The sequence below is a fragment of the Oncorhynchus kisutch genome, unplaced genomic scaffold, assembly GCF_002021735.2.
Source record: "Oncorhynchus kisutch isolate 150728-3 unplaced genomic scaffold, Okis_V2 Okis06b-Okis10b_hom, whole genome shotgun sequence".
Lineage (NCBI taxonomy): Eukaryota > Metazoa > Chordata > Actinopteri > Salmoniformes > Salmonidae > Oncorhynchus > Oncorhynchus kisutch.
In genome coordinates this window covers 4,787,273-4,814,670 of record NW_022261983.1, presented here as the reverse complement: position 1 = coordinate 4,814,670, position 27,398 = coordinate 4,787,273, and the positions used below count along the sequence as shown (strand labels likewise).

Here is a 27,398-nt window from a genome sequence, read left to right as displayed (position 1 = left end):
TCAATTGTGATACTGGTCTGGACAGATGAAATGTTAGTTACAGAAAGTTGATGGACTGTTGCAGGAAATTTATACAATGAGTTTTACAGGAATTGGAACGTTCCAATAATCACATCTTCTTCCTGTTGTGTCCATGGGCTAGAGAGAGAACAAGTCATTTCCTCTCAAATCCATGAAGAGAAATGAACAAGTACACACTTTGGAAAAAAAGAGAGAATTGGGACGCAACCCTGGTGAGATAAAGTTCTAACACTGTAGCTGTGAAACCAGTGAGGTTTGAAGTAGTCACAGTTTATGGATGACAAATAACTGTTGGCAGTCTGCTCAGGCTTCCTATCTGTTCATAATAAAAAATGCTGAGTCATCTCTTCAATACAGTCAACTTTAATCAGAGCTTTACAGAGCAACTAGACAGGAAGTGAAAAGACAACCATAAGATCCATTGTAATTATTGACAATGGTCTTTTATGACAAATGAGTAGTAGAACGTTCAGAGGAAAAAAGAGAACAGGATCGGTGAGGGAACGACTGCAAGAGTGTAATAACAAAACATCTCAATGTAACAATGTTACAATAAGAAGTGATGGTGATATATACATCTCAATGTAACAATATTACAATAAGAAGTGATATATACATCTCAATGTAACAATATTACAATAAGAAGTGATGGTGATATATACATCTCAATGTAACAATATTACAATAAGAAGTGATGGTGATATATACATCTCAATGTAACAATATTACAATAAGAAGTGATGGTGATATATACATCTCAATGTAACAATATTACAATAAGAAGTATGATGGTGATATATACATCTCAATGTAACAATATTACAATAAGAAGTATGATGGTGATATATACATCTCAATGTAACAATATTACAATAAGAAGTATGATGGTGATATATACATCTCAATGTAACAATATTACAATAAGAAGTATGATGGTGATATATACATCTCAATGTAACAATATTACAATAAGAAGTATGATGGTGATATATACATCTCAATGTAACAATATTACAATAAGAAGTGATGGTGATATATACATCTCAATGTAACAATATTACAATAAGAAGTGATATATACATCTCAATGTAACAATATTACAATAAGAAGTGATATATACATCTCAATGTAACAATATTACAATAAGAAGAGTGGTTTAGAAGTTCCTTTACTTTCATGGACTTCAGACGAGTACAGAACTACAGTGAAACAGCTATAGCGCAGCTACTACCAGTCTTTGGTATCAGGATTCTCTTTGGTAGTCACTACAAGGGTCAAGTCTAGCCAGGGACCTGATGGAGCTTGGCACTTGTGGGTTTGAATTTCTGCTAGGACAACCCATACAAAAATGGATAAAAGCATCTGCTAAATGGCATTTATTATGTAGTATTTTGTGGAGCTGAGGGAAGCTCACCACCTGCTCAGGGACTATATAGGATAGACATAACCCTTTTGGCGACCCCTGGGTTGTATTCATTAGGCACCAAATGGAAGAAAATGGACTGAAAAAGGGAGGGACTATCTGGACTTGTCCAATAAGAATTAGTTTTTGTTTCTTCGTTGTAAAACATTTTCCAACATCACATGCCCTAGTGAATACGAACCTCATACATTCACAGAAATGTTGATTTGATTGAAGTGCCATGTCCCAGTCCTTCAGATAAAGGTAGTACAGTCAGGTCAAATTAATATCAAATGCGTTTGTAGACGTGGATGATTCTGTTGCAGTTGGGACAGCTGTGATTCACGTCTTTACAGGAGTCTACACAGAAAGGAATGGCGCAGCATGGCCAGCACCTAGAGGGTAAACAGTGGAGTTAATGAATTCTCTCTGTCAAAATGGTACCCTATTCCATAATGCACTAATTAAAGGTATGCCTATAGGCTTTAGTTGAGAGGGCTAACACTTGTGTGGTGCATGGGTTTCCTACCCCAGTCGGTCATATACACAGCTATACTACAGCATAGCATTACAGAATCATTTCTCTCACCCAACAATGAAGAGGCCACCACAGATGAGCCAGGTGAGCAGGCCAGTGTTGGTCTCTGTCTTGGTGACCACGTGCTGCTGGCAGTGGGGACACATGGTCGAACCTCCGACCTCCATCAGGCTAGGAGTCATTATTACCTGGGTCACTAAGGAGAGAGAGAGACACAAGGTTAGGAGACATTATTACAAGGGTCACTGAGGAGAGACAATGTTAGGAGACATTATTACATGGGTCACTGAGGAGAGACAATGTTAGGAGACATTATTACATGGGTCACTGAGGAGAGACAATGTTAGGAGACATTATTACATGGGTCACTGAGGAGAGACAATGTTAGGAGACATTATTACATGGGTCACTGAGGAGAGACAATGTTAGGAGACATTATTACATGGGTCACTGAGGAGAGACAATGTTAGGAGACATTATTACATGGGTCACTGAGGAGAGACAATGTTAGGAGACATTATTACATGGGTCACTAAGGAGAGACAATGTTAGGAGACATTATTACATGGGTCACTAAGGAGAGACAATGTTAGGAGACATTATTACATGGGTCACTAAGGAGAGACAATGTTAGGAGACATTATTACATGGGTCACTGAGGAGAGTCAAGGTAACCAAGTTCCCCACCAAGTTCAATTTTTTTCATTATTATTTTTCCTAACATTTCCCAATCTTTTATGTTTTTCTTCTTCTGTCCATCTTTCTTTTCTTGCCTCTTCCCATGTCATTTGTCTCCCTCACTTTCCGTCCATCCTTCTTTACAACTTTAAAAGGGGCACCGATGTGACACGGATTGTAGCGTAATTGAAGAGAGTAATGTAAAAGGAACTGTTTAGTGGATCATGAATACAACTTAAATGTCCCTTATCTAGAACGACAGAAATAAATATGTGAAAGTCAATGCTGACACCTAGTGGTCTGCTGAGTACAACTGCGCTTTATAAACGTTCTACACACATGCGCAAGTGCACCAGCACACACACAAACACAGTTGAATTGCACTTCCGGAATAGTAGCCCAAAGAGAATCAAATAACCTTCCCTTTCTAAAGACTAAATATTTACTCAGGCATCGTTTTGTTCTGCTAAACAGTTCTCCACAGCAGATAAGGTTATTTCCTTTGAACCAGTTTAATGTAGAATATTAACCTGGTCGCAGACCTATTTGTGCTCATTGTGACAATTACAGCAATGGCGTTGTAGATTGCACATCTGGGACCAATGCTAGTCGAGTCTGCCTGAGAGCTGAGGAAGGAAAGCTGATCCAGGATCAGAGACCATTCATTCCCAGCAGTCTGCTACACATTTTAGAGTGCCTCCAAATCAAATTAACCATGATTGGCTGGCACCTCTCTGGCACAGCACAATAACATCAGTGTTAGAGAAGGGTCACAACCCAAATGGGTGAGAGAGTCTGTGTCTCAAATGGCACTCTGTAACCTATATAGAGCACTAGTTTTGACCAGGGCCCATCGGCCCACTATAAAGGGAATAGGGATCCATTTGGGATACAAGTCAGAGAGGAAAAGCCTCGTCCAAAACATGGATGGAAACATTAACTGGCTCTCTTATGAATGGATGGACAGATTTTGCTTTCTGAACTTTGCATTCTGTAACTTCATATCCCCTGGTTTCCTGGAGTAGCTCTGACAGAGATTCTGTAACTTCATATCTCCTGGTTTCCTGGAGTAGCTCTGACAGAGATTCTGTAACTTCATATCTCCTGGTTTCTCAGAGTAGCTCTGACTGAGAGATTCTGTAACTTCAAATCCCCTGGTTTCTCAGAGTAGCTCTGACTGAGACATTATGTAACTTCAAATCCCCTGGTTTCCTGGAGTAGCTCTGACTGAGACATTATGTAACTTCAAATCCCCTGGTTTCTCAGACTAGCTCTGACTGAGACATTATGTAATTTCATATCCCCTGGTTTCTCAGAGTAGCTTTGGATACAGTTCATAGGTATTCTGGGAGTTTTTTTCCAGTATTTCCCCTTTCCTTTCTCATTCCGGAAAATGCTGTTTAATTCTTTCCATGAGTTCCTGTTCCCGCCCACCTCTCCTGTCAAGGACCTTCCTGTACAAGCAGGCACTGCTCAGACTGCCCACACAGAGAGACTGAATATGTTCACATTTTCATATGAATGCGCTGTGGCGGGCAACTGGACAAAACGATACTGTTTCAGTCTGAACTATGTACAGCTATTGTTGGAGGGGGCAGTTTGGGTCAATAATTCTATTCAGGTCACAAGTTGAGGTCACAAGTCATGTCAGGCATTTGGGTTACTCTTCGAGTAAGTTCCTTATTTAGCTTGCATTGACCCCAATTAACCTTTGATAATGTGTGTGTGTGTGTGTGTGTGTGTGTAGTCCCCACAAGTATAGTAAACAAATCAAAATGTGACCAACTGGGGACATTTTGTTAGTCCCCTCAAGGTCAAATGCTATTTCTAGGGGGTTTACTGTTCATGTTAGAATTAGTGTTAGGGTAAGAATTAGGTTTAGGGTTAGGCGCTAGGGTTAGTTTTAGGGTCAGGGTTAATAGCTAGGGTTACATTTGGGGTTAAGGTTTGGGGTTAAGGTTAGGGTTATGGGTTAGAGTTAAGGCTAGGGGTTAGAGTTAAGGTTAGGGAAAATAGGATTTTTAATGGGACTGAATTTTGTGTCCCCACAAGGTTAGCTGTACATCACTCTGTGTGCGTGGTGGAAGTATCAACTCACCGACTGGCACCGGTCCACCTGGTCCAGAGGTGTACTGTGGTGGAGGTGTGTACACACCTGCTTGGGGACCTTGAATAGGAGAGTAAGATACCAATCACAATGTGGTCACAATGCAATGAACATGTTATTACTATACCACCACGTACTGCGGAATAAGATTGTACCCAGTGGTGGAAATGGACTTGATTAAAGGGAGTTTTACAGCTTTACATAGCGGTTTGCCTTCATTTAGATATTGTTTCCTTACCTCGAAAGCAGTCTGTTGTTGAAGGTTGCTTGCTCAGACTCCTTTCAAGGTAAGGAAAAAAATTGTCTAAATATGTAACATCGCTGAACTATCATTTTAACTGGGTTAACCCACAAATGGGGGTCTGGGGGCAAACTCATTCAGATAGTTGCACCATATCATCAACAAAATTCACCCCCAGTAAAATTAATTTCCAGTTCCAATGGGTTCCACCCCATTTCCAGTTCCAATGGGTTCCAGTTCCAATGGGTTCCACCCCATGTTCTTCCCTTGATAAGAGCTTGTTTACATGTGTCTGGATAAGAGTATGTACTGTGATAAATTACTAGAATGTGCATAGCTACATATAATGGTCAGGGTTTATTGTGTGCGTAGGTGTTTGACTGTTTTTCCACACATCTGGCACCACACATTATTGACATTGAAGGGGAGTGTTTCCAAAGTGGTGTTGAAAATAGTACTTGAAGGAGGTAAGTGTTTGCTGTGCTGTAATCCACAACACAATCAATATGATTCAAAGGGGAAAGAACACGGAGAACTTTTGAAACAGTATGTTCATACTTTATAAGTGCTTGAATGGTTTGGGAGAACTGAAGAAATAGGGTAATTTCCAATGCCTCCATTCTCCACCAGTGTAGCCAAACAGCAGGACAGACATACAGACAGACACAACCACCAACCAAGCTGTTGTTGTGTGTTCTTACTTGGCTTGGGCTGTTTGTATCATATCTACAGTAGTTGCCACAAGAGGCAGAGAACGTTCAATTCATCTCCATAGACCCACATGTGTATTTTAGAAGAGTTTGTTGTGTGTCCTGTCGTCTTTAAGATGGAGTTGATAATGGCGAAGAAGAAAAAAATATAGAAACAAACATTCTAAGAGGTATTTGTTTGTTGCAAAAACTCATGTGAAAATGCTTGGTTCTCACACACAGAATATACAGTAAATCCAGCCTTCTAAAGTACAATATGAACCAGTAGACACTCACCTCCCTGGTAGGGACCAGGCTGGAACCCTGGTTGTGGAGGACCAGGGGAGGCAGGGTATCCGCCTGGGGGCTGGGGGTACAAGCCTGGCTGGGGGCCCTGGTCCGTGGCTGTCCCCCCATAGGTCATGGGAGGTCCTGGGTGAGGGGCAGAAGTACCATCCCCGGGATAACCTTTCTCCATCTCGACTGATCTCTACCTGCAATGAGGGAAACTGTTGTGTTTATTTATTTGTATCCCCATTAGCTTTTGCAGAAGTATCAGCTACTCTTCCTGGGGGTCCACAATAAAACAAAAACATGAATAGTAAAAAATATTTTAACCTACAGAAAGAAAAAATCTGTCTGGGCCTCCTGAGTGGTGCAGTGGTCTAAGGCACTGCATCGCAGTGCTAGCTGTGCCACTAGAGATTCTGGGTTTGAGACCAGGCTCTGTCGCAGCCGGCTGAGACCGGGAGACCCATGGGGTGGCGTACAATTGGCCCGCCGTCGTGAGGGTTTGACTGGCAAGGATGTCCTTGTCCCCTTCCGCACTAGTGACTCCTGTGGGGGACCGGCCACAGTGCACACTGACATGGTCGCCAGGTGTACTGTTTCCTCTGACACATTGGTGCGGTTGGCTTCCGGGTTAAGTGGGCATTGTGTCAAGAAGCAGTGCGGCTTGGTTGGGTTGTGTTTCGGAGGACGCACGGCTCTCGACCTTCGCCTCTCCCGAGTCTGTACGAGAGTTGCAGCGAAGAGAAAATACTGTAACTACTAATTGGATCCCACGAAATCGGGGAGAAAAGGGGTAAAAAGTAAATAAAAATAAATCTGACAATGTTTTTAAGAAGTCCTATGAAACATTATAAGACTAATAAAAATAATTTATTTTGAGCCTATAGGCTACATGAAATCAAAAGTTATTTTGTTTGTTAAACACACTTACCCTGACCACTGTCAACAACTATATATATATATATATATATATATATATATATGTTATGGTAGGCTAAGACTATAATGGAATAAAATACAAATAATATTTTCCCACAGCTTGCATCACGGGAACCACTGTCATATATCCACATCTCATCTCTTTTTCAACCTCTGCAAGTTTTTGGAGTTGTCTATACGTGATCGAGCAAAATCATGCACTTAATTTAGGCTACATTATTGCATGCCAAATGGTTCTGATCAGTGATAATCAAATCAAATAGTATTAGTCACATGCGCCGAATACAACCTTACAGTGAAATGCTTACTTACAAGCCCCTAACCAACAATACAGTGAAATGCTTACTTACGAGCCCCTAACCAACAATACAGTGAAATGCTTACTTACGAGCCCCTAACCAACAATACAGTGAAATGCTTACTTACGAGCCACTAACCAACCTTACAGTGAAATGCTTACTTACGAGCCCCTAACCAACCTTAGTGAAATGCTTACTTACGAGCCCCTAACCAACCTTACAGTGAAATGCTTACTTACGAGCCCCTAACCAACCTTACAGTGAAATGCTTACTTACGAGCCACTAACCAACAATACAGTGAAATGCTTACTTACGAGCCCCTAACCAACCTTACAGTGAAATGCTTACTTACGAGCCCCTAACCAACCTTACAGTGAAATGCTTACTTACGAGCCCCTAACCAACCTTACAGTGAAATGCTTACTTACGAGCCCCTAACCAACCTTACAGTGAAATGCTTACTTACGAGCCCCTAACCAACCTTACAGTGAAATGCTTACTTACGAGCCCCTAACCAACCTTACAGTGAAATGCTTACTTACGAGCCCCTAACCAACCTTACAGTGAAAAAAATACAGATAAGAATAAGAAATAAAAGTAACAAGTAATTAAAGATCAGATAGATGAGAAAACAAATAGATAAGTGAAGGTGGTATAGCTTATTTGCCCAGCCAGAGTATGAACCAAATATACACACAGAGATTCAGTGAAACAAAATCACATTGATGAAGACAAGTCAAAGGTTGTCAGTAGTAGGTCTAGGCTACTAAGCGACTGAAGAGGAAAATAATCTATTTGTTAAGCATGTTGGCTAAATGTTCTGATCATGGGCAATAAATGAGACAACTTGACAAGATGATCATGAGCAGCACTCACCTCAACGTAGCTAACATTTCTACAACCTAGCTGTGGCCTATAACCAATATCCAAACGGAGACTCAGTGAAAAGGAAATAAATCTGACATTAATTGAATTATTAAGACCAGTTCCCACTTGTCTCAGAACAGGCCGAAACGGCACTGAAGTTGTTGACCACACGCAGCAGGCTATTGCTCCAATAAAATGTATTATAACAATTGGATGACTTTGGGAATTTCAGTAAGCAACAATTTGATGCCTTCAATTGCATTAGCCTACTTTCATTCAAATATTTTGGCCATTCAGTGATATTTGTTCCCAAAGAAATTCTTTATGGATCCATCCAGTTGTGGTTATTAAGAAACCGTGCATATGGTGGTGGGCTTTGCGAAGATGGATGAAGTGACATGCCTCGCAAAGTTCAGAAAGGACGATAGTAGTAATGACCACTGCCTAGCAACCATCAAGACCTTAAAAATCTTGGCACACCCATCCCTTTAGCGGGATCATTTTCCGCTGAATTGCAGAGCGCCAAATTCAAATTAAATTACTAAAAATATTTAATTTTCATGAAATCACAAGTGCAATATACCAAAACACAGCTTAGCTTGTTAATCCACCTGGCGTGTAAGATTTCAAAAAACCTTTACAGCGAAAGCTATCCAAGCGTTTATGTTAGGACAGCTCTCTCAGCAGACAAAACATTAAACAGCTAGCAGCAAAGTAGATTGGTCACGAAAGTCAGAAAAGCAATACAATTAATCGCTTAAGGTCATCCGATGATCTTTGGATGTTTGCACTCACGAGACTCCCAGTTACACAATAAATATTTGTTTTGTTCCATAAAGATTATTTTTATATCTAAAAACCTCCATTTGGTTGGCGCGTTTTGTTCAGTAATCCACAGGCTCGTGCAGGTCACGACGGGCAGACGAAAATTCCAAATAGTATCCGTAAAGTTCGTAGAAACATGTCAAATGTTTTTTATAATCAATCCTCAGGTTGTTTTTACAATAAATAATCGATAATATTTCAACCAGACTTTAGCTTTTTCAAGAGGAGAGAGAGAGAGAAAAGGTCTGCTCCAAGCTGTTGGTGCATGCAAAACTCTGGGGACACCCAGCTATGCACTGACACAATGTGATCATTCTCTCTCATTTTTCAGAATGAAAGCCTGAAACTATGTCTAAAGATTGTTCACACCATGTGGAAGCCATAGGCAAAGGAATCTGGTTGATATCCCTTTAAAATGGAGGGAAGGCATGCAATGGAACAGAGAGGTTTCAAAATAACAGCACTTCCTAGTTGGATTTTCCTCAGGTTTTTGCCTGCAATATCAGTTCTGTTATACTCACAGACAATATTTTGACAGTTTTGGAAACTTCAGAGTGTTTTCTATCTGCCAATTATATACATATTCTAGCTTCTGGGCCTGAGAAATAGGCCGTTTCATTTGGGTACGTCTTTCATCCAAACATCAAAATACTGCCCCCTAGTCTCAAGAGGTTATTAAGAGTGTAGTGCATGCCAATGCCACCTCAGCATTATGGCTACATTTCATACTAAGCCATAGGCAGAACTTTACCACAATCATGACTAGGCCAGTTCACGGAAATAAAAGGCTTTGATACCGGCTACACCTTTCAGACATAGAGAAAAGGTGAAATAAAGTCGGCGGGATGCTAAAGTTGGTGGAAAAATGTATTGGTTTGACAAGGACAGGGACACAAATTTAAAATATGATATACAATGATATACAATCAACTAAAGCATAATACGAACAATGCAACTAAAAATGTTGCGTGTGTTAGAGTGCGTCTGTGTGTGCATGTGTTTGTGTCCACATACAGTCCCTGCCGTTGCATATGTTTTTTAATCTGTTTTTCAAAGGTATTTAGCTTTTTGCTTTAGTAATTGGAGATGGATCGATCATGGCTCTGTATAATACTGTGCATTGCCGTGAATTCATGTTGGACTTGGGGACTGTGAAGAGACCCCTGGTGGCATGTCCTGTTGGTTTGCTGAGTGATTAACCAACATATTTAATTTTTTAATAACTAATAATTAGTTATTAAACAACTAATTGACCGAAGTTGGTTCAATTTAGTTCTTTTTTTTTTGTGAGCCGAACACGTCATTTCTCTAGAGAGAAATTAAATAATTAACGAGAGAAATCTAGTTAAGAATCATGTGGGATGCTGGGCTGAAGGGAGTTTTTATTAAGCAAATATTCAAAGAAATACAGTGCAGAAATGTGGTAATTAACTGTAATGATCATAATCCATTGCGCCAGTTTTTTTTTTTTACTCAAAGACAGATCAGAGAGGAAGAGATGAACCAAGTGAGTTTCTATGGGCTTATTTTGGACCTAAACCTTTCACCTGCCTTACTGCCTTTGGGAAAAATACTCTCATTGTTAGGGCATCATCATACTCTTTTAAGCCTGCTAAATTAGGTTTGATGCACACAGACCACATCAATGAGGAATGTACGACAGGGACAGAGACAGTTTGTGAAAAAGTATACCTCATCTACTTTGACAAACGAGTAAAATGATTGATGTCAGACAGCTCTGCAGCATATAATGCCTTCAGAAACTATTCAGACCCCTTTCTCAACATTTTGTTACTTTACAGTGTTATTCCTCAGCAATCTACACACAATACACCATATTGACAAAGTGAAAATATATATATTTTTTTAAATGTTTGCACATTTAGTCAAAATAAAAAACATTATTCAGACCCTTTGCTTTGAGACTCGAAATTGAGCTCAGGTGCATCCCGTTTCCATTGATCATTTTTGAGATGTTTCTACAACTTGAGTAGAGTCCACCTGTGCCAAAAATGTGGCCCCCATCATTTTTAAATGGAAGAAGTTTGGAACCACCAAGACTCCTCATAGAACTGTCCGCCCGGCCAAACTGAGCAATCGAGGGAGAAGGGCCTTGGTCAGAGAGCTCCAGAGTTCCTCTGTGGAGATGGGAGAAACTTCCAGAAGGACAACCATCTCTGCAGCACTCCACCAATCTGGCCTTTATGGTATAGTTGCCAGACGGAAGCCCCTCAGCAAAAGGCACATGACAGCCAACTTGGGGTTTGCCAAAAGGCACTTAAAGACTATCAGACCATGAGAAACAAGATTCTTTGGCCTGAATGCCAAGCGTCATGTCTGGAGGAAACCTGGCACCATCCGTACGGTGAATCATGGTGTTGGCAAAATCATGCTGTGGGGATGTTTTTCAGCTGCAGGGACTGGGAGAATAGTCAGGATTGAGGGAAAGATAAACAGAGAAAAGTACAGAGAGATCCTTAATGAAAACCTGCTGAAGAGCGCTCAGGACCTCAGACTGGGGCAAAGGTTCACCTTCCAACAGAACAATGACCCTAAGCACACAGCCAAGACAATGCAGGAGTGGCTTCAGGACAAGTCTCTGAATGTCCTTGAGTGGCCCAGCCAGTGCCCAGACTTCAACCCGAACCAACATCTCTGGAGAGACCTGAAAATAGCTGTGCAGTGACGCTCCCCATCCATTGTTTTCACTATATATTTTACCTCTTGGGGATGTTATTCGAAAACATAATGTTAACTTCACTGCTATGCGGATGACACACAGCTGTACATTTCAATGAAACATGGTGAAGCCCCAAAATTGCCCTCGCTAGAAGCATGTGTTTCAGACATAAGGAAGTGGATGGCTGCAAACTTTCTACTATTAAACTCGGACAAAACAGAGATGCTTGTTCTAGGTCCCAAGAAACAAAGAGATCTTCTGTTGAATCTGACAATTAATCTTAATGGTTGTACAGTCGTCTCAAATAAAACTGTGAAGGACCTCGGCGTTACTCTGGACCCTGATCTCTCTTTTGAAGAACATATCAAGACCATTTCGAGGACAGCTTTTTTCCATCTACGTAACATTGCAAAAATCAGAAACTTTCTGTCCAAAAATTAATCCATGCTTTTGTTACTTCTAGGTTAGACTACTGCAATGCTCTATTTTCCGGCTACCCGGATAAAGCACTAAATAAACTTCAGTTAGTGCTAAATACGGCTGCTAGAATCCTGACTAGAACCAAAAAATTTGATCATATTACTCCAGTGCTAGCCTCTCTACACTGGCTTCCTGTCAAAGCAAGGGCTGATTTCAAGGTTTTACTGCTAACCTACAAAGCATTACATGGGCTTGCGCCTACCTATCTCTCTGATTTGGTCCTGCCGTACATACCTACACGTACGCTACGGTCACAAGACGCAGGCCTCCTAATTGTCCCTAGAATTTCTAAGCAAACAGCTGGAGGCAGGGCTTTCTCCTATAGAGCTCCATTTTTATGGAACGGTCTGCCTACCCATGTCAGAGACGCAAACTCGGTCTCAACCTTTAAGTCTTTACTGAAGACTCATCTCTTCAGTGGGTCATATGATTGAGTGTAGTCTGGCCCAGGAGTGGGAAGGTGAACGGAAAGGCTCTGGAGCAACGAACCGCCCTTGCTGTCTCTGCCTGGCCGGTTCCCCTCTTTCCACTGGGATTCTCTGCCTCTAACCCTATTACAGGGGCTGAGTCACTGGCTTGCTGGGGCTCTCTCATGCCGTCCCTGGAGGGGGTGCATCACCTGAGTGGGTTGATTCACTGTTGTGGTCATCCTGTCTGGGTTGGCGCCCCCCCCCCCCCCCCTTGGGTTGTGCCGTGGCGGAGATCTTTGTGGGCTATACTCAGCCTTGTCTCAGGATGGTAAGTTGGTGGTTGAAGATATCCCTCTAGTGGTGTGGGGGCTGTGCTTTGGCAAAGTGGGTGGGGTTATATCCTTCCTGTTTGGCCCTGTCCGGGGGTGTCCTCGGATGGGGCCACAGTGTCTCCTGACCCCTCCTGTCTCAGCCTCCAGTATTTATGCTGCAGTAGTTTGTGTCGGGGGGCTGGGGTCAGTTTGTTATATCTGGAGTACTTCTCCTGTCCTATTCGGTGTCCTGTGTGAATCTAAGTGTGCGTTCTCTAATTCTCTCCTTCTCTCTTTCTTTCTCTCTCTCGGAGGACCTGAGCCCTAGGACCATGCCCCAGGACTACCTGACATGATGACTCCTTGCTGTCCCCAGTCCACCTGGCCATGCTGCTGTTCCAGTTTCAACTGACCTGAGCCCTAGGACCATGCCCCAGGACTACCTGACATGATGACTCCTTGCTGTCCCCAGTCCACCTGGCCATGCTGCTGTTCCAGTTTCAACTGACCTGAGCCCTAGGACCATGCCCCAGGACTACCTGACATGATGACTCCTTGCTGTCCCCAGTCCACCTGGCCATGCTGCTGCTCCAGTTTCAACTTCCACCTGACTGTGCTGCTGCTCTAGTTTCAACTGTTCTGCCTTATTATTATTCGACCATGCTGGTCATTTATGAACATTTGAACATCTTGGCCATGTTCTGTTATAATCTCCACCCGGCACAGCCAGAAGAGGACTGGCCACCCCACATAGCCTGGTTCCTCTCTAGGTTTCTTCCTAGGTATTGGCCTTTCTAGGGAGTTTTTCCTAGCCACCGTGCTTCTACACCTGCATTGCTTGCTGTTTGGGGTTTTAGGCTGGGTTTCTGTACAGCACTTTGAGATATCAGCTGATGTACGAAGGGCTATATAAATAAATTTGATTTGATTTGATCCAACCTGACAGAGCTTGAGGGGATCTGCAGAGAAAAATGGGAGAAACTCCAAATACAGGTGTGCCATGCTTGTAGCATCATACCCAAGAAGACTCAATGCTGTAATAGCTGCCAAAGGTGCTTCAACAAAGTACTGAGTAAAGGGTCTGAATACTTATGTAAATGTGATATTTCAGTTTTCTATTTTTTTTAAATGATCAAACATTTAAAAAAAAGTTTTTGCTGACTGCTACTGCCTGAGAGATTAGATTATTCATTTAAGGAACAAAAAATAATAAAGTCAAATAAAAACTAAGAAGCAGTTCATCTCTCATCCACCCCTTAACCAGGAAAGACTGGAATGCATCTTGTTGATGTTAGGTATGTGTGCAGTTAAGGGCAAGGTGTGCTGTTATGCTTTGAGCCAGCTATAGCTTTGCTAGGTCTTTTCTGAACTTGACCATATTACCAGACAGTAATCGAGACCAGAGCCTTAACAACTAGTACAGTTTATTATGAATCACTCATTCTGATATTGACTAACTCCTTATTTAGACTTTCAGTGAGCTCCCTGGCTTTGGGTGCTGACATATAGAGTGTATAATCATCCACATACAGTCATTCTAGCTTTGTGTAAGACCAGTGGCAATTCATTGGTAAAAATAGAGAGAAGTGATGGCCCAAGGCAACTGCCCAGAGGGACACCACATTGTACATGTCTGATGTTAGAAAAGTTTTCATTGGGTTCTATTGGATAAATAACTCTCCAACAATGTGATGGCAGGTGATGTAAAGCCAAAGCAAGTGAGTTTCTTCAATACCAATTTATGATAAGCTGCATTGAAATCTAACACTACAGCTCCAACTATTATAATCAATCTATTTTAACCAATCACCTGTCCCCTAAGTCAGTGCAGTACAAGTTGAGTGCCCTTCTCTATATACATGCTGAAAATCAGTAGTTAACTCTGAAAAACAGCATTGTATTTGGTTAAACACAATTCTCTCCATCAGTTTACTAAGAACAGGCAGCAAACTGATTGGGCGGCTGTTAGAGCCAGCAAAGGGTGTTTGACTATTTTTAGGAAATGGAATTCATGTAGCTTCCTTCCACACCTGTGGACACGCACTCCTTTAGGCTTTGGTTAAAGATATAGCAAATAGTGGTGAAAATCCAGTCTGCTACCATTCTCAATAGTTTCCCATCAAGATTGTCTTTACCTGGTGGTTTTTCATTAGTGATGGATAACAATAGTTTTTCCACCTCTCCCACACTAACGTGACCAAATTCAAAACAATAACCCTTCCATTTCATTATTAGATATTTTATACAAAAATATGACAGTTCCCTGTTCGGTGTTGTCATTTCCCTTCTGAGGTTTTCCACTTCACTAGTGAGAGTCATTGAAATGATTGGCAACACCAAAAGGTTTTGTTGTAAATGACCCATCAACTTCAATGAACAATGGAGATTAATTGGGTTTTCAGCACATGTTATCAGTTTAGGTACTCCAAAGTATTTTTCCATTGTGTTTTATGTCATTTATCTTGGTTTGGTAATATAATTTATTATTTTTGTTAGGCTTAGTCACAACTGACAGTATGTCAACCAATAACCTGAGCAGCTCTTTAGAGTCACATCTTTGAACCATACAATTTTTCAATGCATCATCAATTCAGGGGGCTCTACAGTTCTCACAGTTGATTTCTTACACATCAACAATTTGCATAAATCATTTTACAAATACTTCCAGTTCTGCATCTGGATTCACTTCCCCATACGCATCAGATCAACATAAATGTTTTACATCTTCAACAAAAGAGTCCTGAGAAAATATTTTGTATGATCTCTTAGAACTTACTTTAGGCCCAACATTTGGCACTTTGGCTTTCCTTGTTATTGTTACAATGTTATGGTCACTACAGCCAATGTTGTTGTGTTGCATTATATTATTATGTTGTGTTAAGCACCTGGTCAGAGTTTCTATACCTACCATACTTATTTCCATCTCCTTTTTCTTCCTACCACACTTCCTGCGGGTTGCCATGACAACTTCTCACAAAAAGCATGTGTTTGTTTACCTATAGCTACTCCTACACAACTCTTATTCTATAATTTTTCTTAAAAGAAAAAGTGAATGTGAAACAATGGGGTCAATTGCTGTAGAATACTAAGGAGGAAGTGGAAAACTGTTTTTCCTCATCTCTCAATAGTGTGTGACTATCCTATGACCATCTGTCTTTGAAGCCCAGGCTTTAGCTCAGTGGACAAACAGTCTTATGGTGTTGTTGAGTGGTGATAAATGTCACAGATCTCACAAAAACTTGTACTTTTCTAGACTGGGGTTCTTGAAATGTGGAACTGAAATGTGAGCCAGTTCCCTATTATCTGGTCTAACCAATGAAACACTTCAGACAATAACACATTGGGGTTGTTAAGGGGGTCCCAGAAGAGACTTAACTCAAGCATGGAGAGAAACAGTAGCGACCATTGTCCCTCATCTAAAAAAATGGCAGAGTAAATGGCAGCAGTTTTACGAGCACCTAACCAATTGCACTATGTGGGGTTTTTTGCATTATTTGTAACTTATTTTGTACATGTTCTGTCACCGTATCTTAATGCAGAAAATAGCTTCTGGATATCAGGACAGCGATCAGATTTTTTTTTCCGTCAACAAGCAGGACGCAGAGGACATTCTTCGAACACCCGACAAGGTCAACATCCCCGTTATTGGCAAGAGAAAGAGATGCAGGTACAGAGGTAACAGGGCAGGGTGCCTCGTAAGGATCCGCAGAAGGCGAGTGGGAAAGCTTCCACTACCGTCAATATTACTTGCCAACGTACAATCATTGGACAATAAATTAGACGAGGTACGATCATCAATATCCTACCAACGAGACATCAAAAATTGTATCATCTTAAGATTCATGGAATCGTGGCTGAATGATGACATGGATATTCAGCTAGCGGGATATACGTTGCACCGGCTAGATAGAACAGCACTCTATTTGTAAAACACAGTAAGACACTATTTGCCAAGAGAGTTTTCATCTATACTTTTCGTGGCTGTTTATTTACCACCACAGACAGATGCCAGCACTAAGACTGCACTCAGTCAGCTGTATAAGGAAATAAGCTAACAGGAAACCGCTCACTCAGAGGCGGCACTCCTGGTGGCTGGGGACTAATGCAGGCAAACTTAAATCAGTTTGACCTAATTTCTATCAACATGTTAAATGTGCAACCAGAGGGAAAATAACTCTAGATCAAATGTACTCCACACACAGAGACGTGTACAAAGCTCTCCCTCACCCTCCATTTGGTAAATCTGACCACAATTCTATCCTCCCGATTCCTGCTTACAAGCGAAAATCAAGCAGGATGCACCAGTGACTCGGTCTATAAAAAGTGGTCAGATGAAGCAGATGCTAAACTATAGGACTGTTTTGCTATCACAGACTGGAACATGTTCCAGGATTCTTCCAAATGCATTGATGAGTACACCACATCAGTCACTGGCTTCATCAATAAGTGCATCGAGGACGTCATCCCCAAAGTGACCGTACGTACATATCCCAACCAAAAGCCATGGATTACAGTCAACATTCGCACCGAGCTAAAGGGTAGAGCTGCCACTTTCAAAGTTCAGGACTCTAACAAGAAGCGTATAAGAAATCCTGCCATGCCCTCAGATGAACCATCAAACAGGCAAAGTGCCAATACAGGGCTAAGATTGAATCATACTACACCAGCTCCGATACTCGTCTTATGTGGCAGGGCTTGCAAACTATTACAGACTACAAAGGGAAGCACAGCCGCGAGCTGCGCAGTGACATGAGCCTACCAGACGAGCTAAAACACTTCTACGCTCGCTTCGAGGCAAGCAACACTGAGGCATGCATGAGAGCATCAGATGTTCCGGACGACTGTGTGATCACGCTCTCCGTAGCCGATGTGAGTAAGACCTTTAAGCAGGTCAACATTCACAAGGCCAAACTGATTACCAGGATGTGTACCCTGAGCATGTGCTGACCAACTGGCAGGTGTCTTCACTGACATTTTCAACATGTCCCTGATTGAGTCTGTAATACCAACATGTTTCAAGCAGACTACCATAGTCCCTGTGCCCAAGAGCACTAAGGCAACTTGCCTAAATGACTACAGACCCGTAGCATTCATGTCCGTAGCCATGAAGTGCATTGAAAGGCTGGTAATTGCTCACATCAACACCATCATCCCAGAAACCATAGACCCACTTCAATTTGCATACCACCCAACAGATCCACAGATGATGCAATCTCTATTGCACTTCACACCGCCCTTTCCCTCCTGGACAAAAGGAACACCTACGTGAGAAATCTATTAATTGACTACAGCTCAGTGTTCAACACCATAGTACCCTCAAAGCTCATCACTAAGCTAAGGATCCTGAGACTAAACATCTCCCTCTGCAACTGGATCCTGGACTTCCTGACGGGCCACCCCCAGGTGGTAAGAGTAGGTAGCAACATATTTGCCACACTGATCCTCAACACTGGAGCCCCTCAGGGGTGCGTGCTCAGTCCCCTCCTGTACTCCCTGTTCACCCACGACTGCATGCCCAGGCACAACTCCAACACCATCATTAAGTTTGCAGACGACATAACAGGGGTAGGCCTGATCATCGACAATGATGAGACAGCCTATAGGGAGGAGGTCAGAGACCTGGCCAGGTGATGCTAAGGAAATGATTGTGGACTACAGGAAAAGGAGGACCGAGCACGCCCCCATTCTCATCGACAGGGCTGTAGTGGAGCAGGTTGAGAGCTTCATGGTCCTTGGTGTCCACATCACCAACAAATTAGAATGATCCAAACACACCAAGACAGCTGTGAAGAGGGCACAACAAACCCTATTTCCCCTCAGGAAACTCAAAAGATTTGACATGGGTCCTCAGATCCTCAAAAGGTTCTACAGCTGCAACATCGAGAGCATCTTGACTGGTTGCATCACTGCCAGGTACGGCACCTGCTCGGCCTCTGACTGCAAGACACTACAGAGGGTAGTGCGTACGGCCCAGTACATCACTATGGCTAAGCTGCCTGCCATCCAGGACCTCTACATCAGGCGGTGTCAGTGGAAGGCCCTAAACATTGTCAAAGACCCCAGCCACCCCAGTCATAGACTGTTCTCTCTACTTCCGCATGGCAAGTGGAACCGGAGCGCCAGTCTAGGACTAAAAGGCTTCTCAACAGTTTTTACCCCCAAGCCATAAGACCCCTGAACAGGTAATCAAATGGCTACCCAGACTATTTGCATTGTGTGTCCCCAATCCCCTCCCTTACGCTGCTGCTACTCTCATTTTATCATATATGCATAGTTTGAGTTTGAGTTTATTTTTACAGGGACAGTGCACATTAATCAACATTTCAGTAAAAGTGCCGGTTTTAGCCAACCGGCTAATTTTCAACCGCAGTCCCTGGGCAGGTTATTAAAAACAATTACAATATAGACAATAGCAACATAGAACAAGCAAGACATAGCATACAGACAGAGCAACATAGGACAAGCAAGACGTAGCATACAGACAGATCAGCATAAAACAAAAAGCAGCAAGACAAAATTCATAAAAGCAACAAAGTGTTTCCACACCTCACAAGCTACAGACAACAGACAACATGGAGAGCGGCAACACACAGCTAGGGACCATGTTCACAAATCTGATTGACCTTTAGCCATGTCTTCAAGCATTTTGTGAAAGTGTGATATGTGGTGCAGTTATGTGTGTCTGATGGCAGTGTATTCCAGACATGGGAAGCTCTCACCTTGAATGCAGATTTACTAAAGGTGCTTTTCCTTAGGGGAACTATACAGTCACCTCTCATGGCAGACCTTGTGGATCTGCTGCCATATGTCTGGGTTTTCTGTTTAACAAAAATATTGAGTGGAGGGGGAGTCACTTAAACTATACATTCATGTACATACTACCTTAAATTAGCCCGACTAACCGGTGTCCCCGCACATTGGCTACCCTGAAGGTGGGGTTCGCCCAGGGAGCCATACAACCTAGAACCGCCACTGCTCATTAGTCTGTACTACTATAAAAGTCATTACTAACCCACCCGTTTAAACAAATCAACTTAATATCAAGCATTTTACTGGCTGAATCAGGTGGTGTTAGTGATGGGCAAGAACAAATATGTGCACCTCTGTTGGTCCCCAGAACCAGGATAAAGAAACCCTGCTATATGTTAATACTCCCACATCTCGTTCATCACTCGGCTTATAAGTAAGCTTGGAAATTGAGGCAAGCTACCGTAATTGCTGGACTATTAAGCACACCTGAATATAAACCGCACCAACTGATTTTTAAAAAAAAATGTATTTTGTACATAAATACGCCGCACATGTCTATAAGCCACAGGTGCCTACCGGTACATTGAAACAAATTAACTTTACACAGCCTTTAAACGAAACACGGCTTGTAACAAAAATTAAACAGTAGCCTACCAGTAAAGTCATTGGTCACTATCTTCCTCCTCCTGTGCACTGAAACCACTGAAGTCATCTCCTTCGGTGTCGGCGTTGAATAGCCTCAGAATTTCTTCATGCGATGTTGGATCGTTCATTGTCGCTCTCGTCACTTTCATCCGGAGGCAAATTCCCTGCTGAACTGCCCTCAACAACACGCAGCAGTCCAGCCTTTCGAAACCCGTTGATGATAGTGGATTTTTTGACAAAGCTCCACGCTGTCAGGACCCACTGGCAGACTTGACCATAAGATGCTCTTTGCATGCAGCCCGTTTTAGTGAAGGATTTCTCCCCACTTGTCATCCAAGCCTCCCACTGAACGACACCTTAAATGCACGATTTACACTGATGTCCAGTGGCTGCAAATACTTTGTTGTGCCGCCAGGAATCACAGCTGGAATTGAGTTTGTCCTCTTGATGGCTTCTTTCACAGAATCTGTTATGTGGGCCCTCATGCTGTCCAACACGAGCAATGCCTTGTTCTTGTGAAAGAATCCTCCCGGTCGCTTGCCGTAACATTCCGTATGCCATTCATGCATTAGGCCTTCCGTCATCCATCCTTTCATAACAATTCCTCTCGGGATTTTTCTTTTGGCATCGTCATGCGTTTAAAAATCAGCATCGGTGGAAGCTTTTCTCCCGATGCCGTGCAGCTCAGAACACAGGTGAAGTGTGTTTTTCTCCCGATGCCGTGCAGCTCAGAACACAGGTGAAGTGCGTTTTTTCATGCCCAGTTGTTTTCAACGTGACGGATGATTCGCCTTTCCTGTTGACAGTCCGAGTGAGAGGCAGGTCAAACGTCAGAGGAACCTTATCCATATTTATGATGTCGTGCGGGCCGATGGAATGCTCCTCTATCTTTGCATCAGTGAATTTGTGGAAGTTTGAAACTTTTTCCTCATAGTCGGGAGGGAGCTGCTGACACAGACTCATCCGTACCCTGATGGACAGGCCTTTACGTCTCATAAATCTTAGACACCACGATGGTCCACCTCTAAAATCCTCAAACTTCATTGCGGTGGCGATTGTTTTGGCTTTCAGTCGGATCTGCACAGTTGAAACACCTCGGCCGTCTGCTCTCTGTGTGTTGACCCAGTCTTCAAGCTCATTTTCTAGTTCGGGCCATCTGCTTTTCTTCCCTCTGAAAGCTTTTGTCTTTTTGCACTGAGTCAGTTCCTCACGCTGCTGTTTCCAACATCTTATCATTGACTCATTAAGGCCAAGCTCCCATGCAGCAGCTCTATTCCCTTTTCCAACAGCCAGATCGATCGCCTTCAACTTGAAAGCTGCATCATATGCATTTCTCCGTGTCTTTGCCATGATGAGAGACAAAATGACTACCGTAATCAGAATGATGGGAAGTTTGAGCGCGCTCGATTTACGTCGTATTATGTGACGGTGCTCAGTTTTTTGGTGGCATGAATCTTGTGAAAGCGGGAAAAATCCATAAATTAGCCGCATCATTGTATAAACCGCGAGGTTCAAAGCGTTGGAAAAAAGTAGCGGATTATAGTCCAGCAATTACGGTATATGTTATCTGGCTGCTGTATGAACCCATTAAGAAGGAGTAATGTTGTAAATGTTGCCTTGAGACAGTGGACTCCCCCTGTTTCCCTCCCTATGTCCCTCCATCTCTCCTCTTATTGATTTGATAAAGCCTCTGGATAGCCTACTAAAGCTTTCACATGATCTAAATGGTGTACTTGGACGAAGTAGTGCATCTGTATTGTAGTGAATAGTACATCTGCATTCTGAAGTAGTGCATCTGTATTGTAGTGAATAATACATCTGCATTCTGAAGTAGTGCATCTGTATTGTAGTGAATAATACATCTGCATTCTGAAGTAGTGCATCTGTATTGTAGTGAATAATACATCTGCATTCTGAAGTAGTGCATCTGTATTGTAGTGAATAATACATCTGCATTCTGAAGTAGTGCATCTGTATTGTAGTGAATAATACATCTGCATTCTGAAGTAGTGCATCTGTATTGTAGTGAATAATACATCTGCATTCTGAAGTAGTGCATCTGTATTGTAGTGAATAGTACATCTGCATTCTGAAGTAGTGCATCTGTATTGTAGTGAATAATACATCTGCATTCTGAAGTAGTGTATCTGTATTGTAGTGAATAATACATCTGCATTCTGAAGTAGTGTATCTATTGTACAGTAAAGCTGTTAGTATGGTTGTGTTTTTCTATAGTATGAAATTGCTTACTGTAACTATATTCAAGCTATATTAAGTTGAGTCTATACAGTAAACATACAGTGTGTATGAGGTTGTGTGTCCGTGTTTAAACTACCAGTGGAGGCTGCTGACGGGAGGACGGCTCATAATAATGTCTGGAACGGAGTGGATGGAATGGCATCCAACACATGGAAACCTTGTGTTTGATGTTGTTTTTATACCATTACACTCATTCTGCTCCAGCCATTACCACGAGCCATCCTCCCCAATTAAGGTGCCACCAACCTCCTGTGCACTCTACCCTGAGTTGGCTCCTACTCAGAGTAAATACGGCCAGTCAATTTCCTCCAGCTCGGTGCCATCTTATCATGTTTTCATGAACTCACGCCAACAATTTTAGTACACAAGTAGTGCCACACCCTAACAAGGATTTCCTCACGACTAACTGTAGATGACAGAAAGACATTCCCTTTCAACACAGTCATTTTAACAGCTTCTCCTCTCTTCTCATAATAATACTATTTAACAGAGGACAGACCAACATAAATCTCTCCTATAACACAAATACTGCTGTAGAAAACAGGATAAAATACAGATGTTGGATCTTAATTTGACCAGTTTGCTACAGCAGGAAAAATATCCTGCAGCAACAGGAAATGTGAACTATTATGTGGATTATAATTAATGGACGTTTTGTAGGGGTTGATACTTTTCAAAGTGGAAATTACAAACGTTTAAGTTCTCCAGCAAGAGGGTGATCAAATTAAGATCCTACGTGTGTAGGCTCCATACAAGATGAATTTGTAGACAAACATTTGCAAGTGACGGTCTGTATCCCAGGCTTTAGGCTAGCTCTTAACCCCAAACCTCTACTACAGTATGAAAGGCCGTTCAGGTCTTGTGTGTCAAAATGAACACATCAAATAACACTATTTGATAAATCAAATAAGACTATTTCACGCGTCAAATAACCAAAAGGACTGTGACCTGAACGGCGTCGCATGCTGCAGAGCATAATACTCCTCTCCTCCTTATCCCCCCACAGTCCATGATCTCCTAAAGGGAGAATCTCTAATCCCTGGCCCAAATACCTGAAGGATTCCTGGGGTGAACGACTGGGCTGAGGACCTGGAACTATCCGGTCCTGGGAGAAGAGAAAGACTGAGGTACCTTTGGTTTAAGAGCGAAGAAGAAGTGGTGGGAGGAGGAGAGTGTATGAGAGGGAGGAGGAAAAGCAAGCTTCCCAAGACCTCCTACAGTTTCTGATATTACAGGAAATTGTTTAACTGTTGAAACTCTTACCTTACGTTAGCATTGGGACCTCCTGTGTTTTGTGATGCTGTTCAAGTGGTTGCAATCAAAGGAAAGTGTTGAAATACCAATGTAGGCTGAAGGAATGAAAGAGTTCCACAAGAACATGCAAACAAAAGAACCTGCTCCAATACAGTTTCAGTGAAAGAGAAACAGATGAAGAGAGAGGGAGGGAGGTGTGGGGGGGGGGGGGGGGGGGGGGGGGGGTGTCTTGCTCAAGGGCACAACGGCTGGCAATGGCATCTAGGATTTGATACCAGCATCCCTCCGTTTGCCAGTTCACTTCCCGCCAGATTAAGGTATTATTCAATTGTAAGTATTTGTTATTTCTCAACACTCTTTGACTCCTAGTGATGATTTGTTAGAATGAGAAATGACAATGTTACTGACCCTGCCCGCATCTGATTGGCTCAGGCTCTTTTGGCAGTCCTGTGACTGGCCATTCTCAACACGTCACTACAAAAACTCCCAATCATGACTTTTTTTGAATCGCCAATTTCTGTCTCAGATGAATGCTGCCCTCTGCTGCATATAGTATGATACTGTCACGACTCATTCAAACAATCTGGGGAAAGCCTATCTATCTCAAAGGAAAAGTGTGTCTGGGAAGGCTACTGAGAAATGTCACCTACTTTGTATGGATAAACAACTCCACAACTCAACTAGTCGAGTTAGGGGGCTCTTCCCCAAGATTAGTTTTTTTCCAAATAGGGTTCATTTCATTCACTTTCACTTCTAAACAATCTAACATGGTCCCATGGCATGGAAATAGGACATTTAAAAAAAACATATTTTACCAGTTTAGTCACATTGAGAGTAGAAACCTGTTTTACAAGACAGACCTGGACAAAATAGCAGCACACAATGGAAAACATGCATCTGTTAATATTTGGATTCTCTGACTGTGTAAGACTCCACATTATAAACATTAGACACAGCACATGGTGACAGACAGGGGAATAACTTTGATTGGAGATGTGGGGGGTGGGTTGGGGGTTCTGGCCTAGGGGGCTCTTCCCCATGATTTGTTTTTCCAAATAGAGTTAATTTCATTCACTACAACTTCAACACAATCTAACATGGTCCCATGGCATGGAAATAGGAGAAAAACATCTAATGAACAGCCTAACCGTACATTTGAGATATTGCACAGGGCTTTTACTGCAAACTCAGCTTACTGGACCTGGTACTGCTATTGATGTGCATAGGTCAAATTTAGGGTTGTGCTGCTCATTGAATTTCCTGTATTTTTTTGCTACTACTCAACTTGTATGGAAACTTCCCGTTGCTGTGTATTACATGTGAAAAATGACTACCCTTTCTGTTAGGCACGTGCACAGATATTTATCAATCCAATTATACACTTCTGTAGCTAAAACCAAGTTTAAAAGGGGTTAGAAGTAAAAAATGCACAGGCATTATGGTGGGACTTTCTGTCTTATGTAACCATACCAAATGTAACATATCATACTAATTTCAGTGTCCTGGATTTACATTTGCTATTTTACTTCTAGTCTATGAGACGAGCTGTGGACAGGAGCGATATGCTTTTGGAATGAGCTCATCTGCCATCGCCAGAGAGTGATCTGAGCATCTGAGGCAGTGAAACTGGAAAGATTGGTTGTTTTTATTGAACTTCGGTTCTCAGTTTGTCAGTGTCAAAGTAACCTGTCATTTCCATTATTTGTGCTGAAAAAGATTTTGCTCAGCCTCCAGTCATGTAAAAGGGGTGGGTATAATTTGTGGAACGGTCCAACAGGAATCTGTTCCAAAAACGTCGTTAATAACAAGGATGCCAACAAACAACGCATACAAAGTAGCATGATCAACTCACCACGTAGCTTATTCTTAATGTTTGTCCATAGGCTACCAGAGTGAGGACAGACATTTTTCGGAATACACCTGGTGCGTGGGAAAATGTAACAAAATTGCACTTTCCCTACCCGGTATCCTGTTCTGCCGCTATACAACTGTGTATGCGTTGTTTGTTGGAATCCTTGTTATTTACGAAGTTTTTGGAACAGATTCCTGTTGGAACGTTCCCCAAATTATACCCACCCAATGTTCCCCGTGTGTGCAACTTCTGTATGCGCCTCTACTGTACTGCTCTATGCCACTATGCAAATGCACTGATATGCATACAATGCTTTATTATTAAGGGGATGTTTTTATGCGTTCTGGTACAAATGAAGCACTGAACACAGGTAGTCTAGACTCTAGCTAACCACCCTATACTAAAATATCCTCACAAACCTCTCTCTATATGGCCAGCCAGCCATATATCATGGCTATATGATGAAGTTATTATTTAAGAGCATTGAAGATGAATCACAATCAGTAAAACAAGTATTGAGCTAGCTAACGAGCAGATTTACATCAATATCAACGATTAGCTGATAGCCTACCCTCTTTTCCTGATGTCAATCATGTCTATAGGAGTCACTGTAACTAGCTTGCTTAACATTTGTGATGAGTGAGTGTGTTGTTGCAGAAATAAATATGCATATGCTAAAACATTTAAAACTCTATATTAAAATGGGTGCCTAGCACTGGGATTGAACCCAACATCCTCTGAGCCGTAGATCTGTAACGAGGCCCACTAGCTGTTAATCGGTGCTTGCGTTGCCCCTAGTAGACGATAGTAAATTGCTACGGAAGTAAAATAAACCAGGATGCCATATTTTGACAATTTCAAATATGCATAAATATGTCATCCACTAGAGTCTGACCTGCTCTACTTCACACTACCTGCTCAACCTAGAGCTGAACATGGAAACCTACAGCTGAACATGGAAATCATTACAGGCTGGATAGAGCAAACCTGCGTAAAGTAGATGTTTCCATCAGGTCTTGTGTGTTAAAATGAACACATCAAATAACACTATTTGATAAATCAAATAAGACTATTTCACGCGTCAAATAACCAAAAGGACTGTGACCTGAACGGCGTCGCATGCTGCAGAGCATAATACTCCTCTCCTCCTTATCCCCCCACAGTCCATGATCTCCTAAAGGGAGAATCTCTAATCCCTGGCCCAAATACCTGAAGGATTCCTGGGGTGAACGACTGGGCTGATGGCCTGGAACTATCCGGTCCTGGGAGAAAAGAAAGACTGATGTACCTTTGATTTAAGAGCGAAGAATAATTGGTGGGAGGAGGAGAGTGTATGAGAGGGAGGAGTAAAAGCAAACTTCCCAAAACCTCCTACAGTTTCTGATATTACAGGAAATTGTTTAACTGTTGAAACTCTTACCTTACGTTAGCATTGGGACCTCCTGTGTTTTGTGATGCTGTTCAAGTGGTTGCAATCAAAGGAAAGTGTTGAAATACCAATGTAGGCTGAAGGAATGAAAGAGTTCCACAAGAACATGCAAACAAAAGAACCTGCTCCAATACAGTTTCAGTGAAAGAGAAACAGATGAAGAGAGAGGGAGGGAGGTGTGGGGGGGGGGGGGGGGGGGTGTCTTGCTCAAGGGCACAACGGCTGGCAATGGCATCTAGGATTTGATACCAGCATCCCTCCGTTTGCCAGTTCACTTCCCACCAGATTAAGGTATTATTCAATTGTAAGTATTTGTCATTTCTCAACACTCTTTGACTCCTAGTGACGATTTGTTAGAATGAGAAATGACAATGTTACTGACCCTGCCCGCATCTGATTGGCTCAGGCTCTTTTGGCAGTCCTGTGACTG

General features: G+C 42.2%; 1 protein-coding gene across 12 annotated transcripts; it reads right to left on the bottom strand.

The window, feature by feature from the left end:
* Positions 1-368: 368 nt before the first annotated feature.
* LOC109882773 (lipopolysaccharide-induced tumor necrosis factor-alpha factor homolog) lies at positions 369-27,269 on the bottom strand. Of its 12 annotated transcripts, none has more exons than XR_004206837.1 (7): positions 26,960-27,132; positions 26,749-26,801; positions 23,697-23,827; positions 23,486-23,564; positions 4,738-6,170; positions 2,013-2,157; positions 369-1,818 (listed from the first exon to the last, which is right to left on the bottom strand). XR_004206837.1 is itself a non-coding variant. In XM_031814156.1 (7 exons), exons 4-7 carry the CDS (start codon positions 6,152-6,154, stop codon positions 1,713-1,715), a joined length of 501 nt encoding a protein of 166 aa, XP_031670016.1. In that variant the 5' UTR covers positions 6,155-6,170; positions 23,486-23,538; positions 26,749-26,801; positions 26,960-27,102; the 3' UTR covers positions 369-1,712. The 12 variants fall into 12 exon arrangements, 11 of the variants coding, with proteins under 11 accessions (XP_031670016.1, XP_031670017.1, XP_031670019.1 ...); XM_031814156.1 differs by lacking the exon at positions 23,697-23,827 and having other exon boundaries at positions 4,738-4,806; positions 5,974-6,170; positions 23,486-23,538; positions 26,960-27,102; XM_031814157.1 differs by lacking the exons at positions 23,697-23,827; positions 26,749-26,801 and having other exon boundaries at positions 4,738-4,806; positions 5,974-6,170; positions 26,960-27,269.
* Positions 27,270-27,398: the final 129 nt, after the last annotated feature.

Excerpts from the sequence above, each read along its gene's own strand:
- LOC109882773 (XM_031814157.1), bottom strand. The coding sequence starts at position 6,154 with ATGGAGAAAGGTTATCCCGGGGATGGTACTTCTGCCCCTCACCCAGGA. Across the intron at positions 4,807-5,973 it reads GCCTGGTCCCTACCAGGGAG|GTCCCCAAGCAGGTGTGTAC; the intron begins GTGAGTGTCTAC and ends CTCCTATTCAAG. Across the intron at positions 1,819-2,012 it reads GGTGGCCTCTTCATTGTTGG|GTGCTGGCCATGCTGCGCCA; the intron begins GTGAGAGAAATG and ends TTTACCCTCTAG.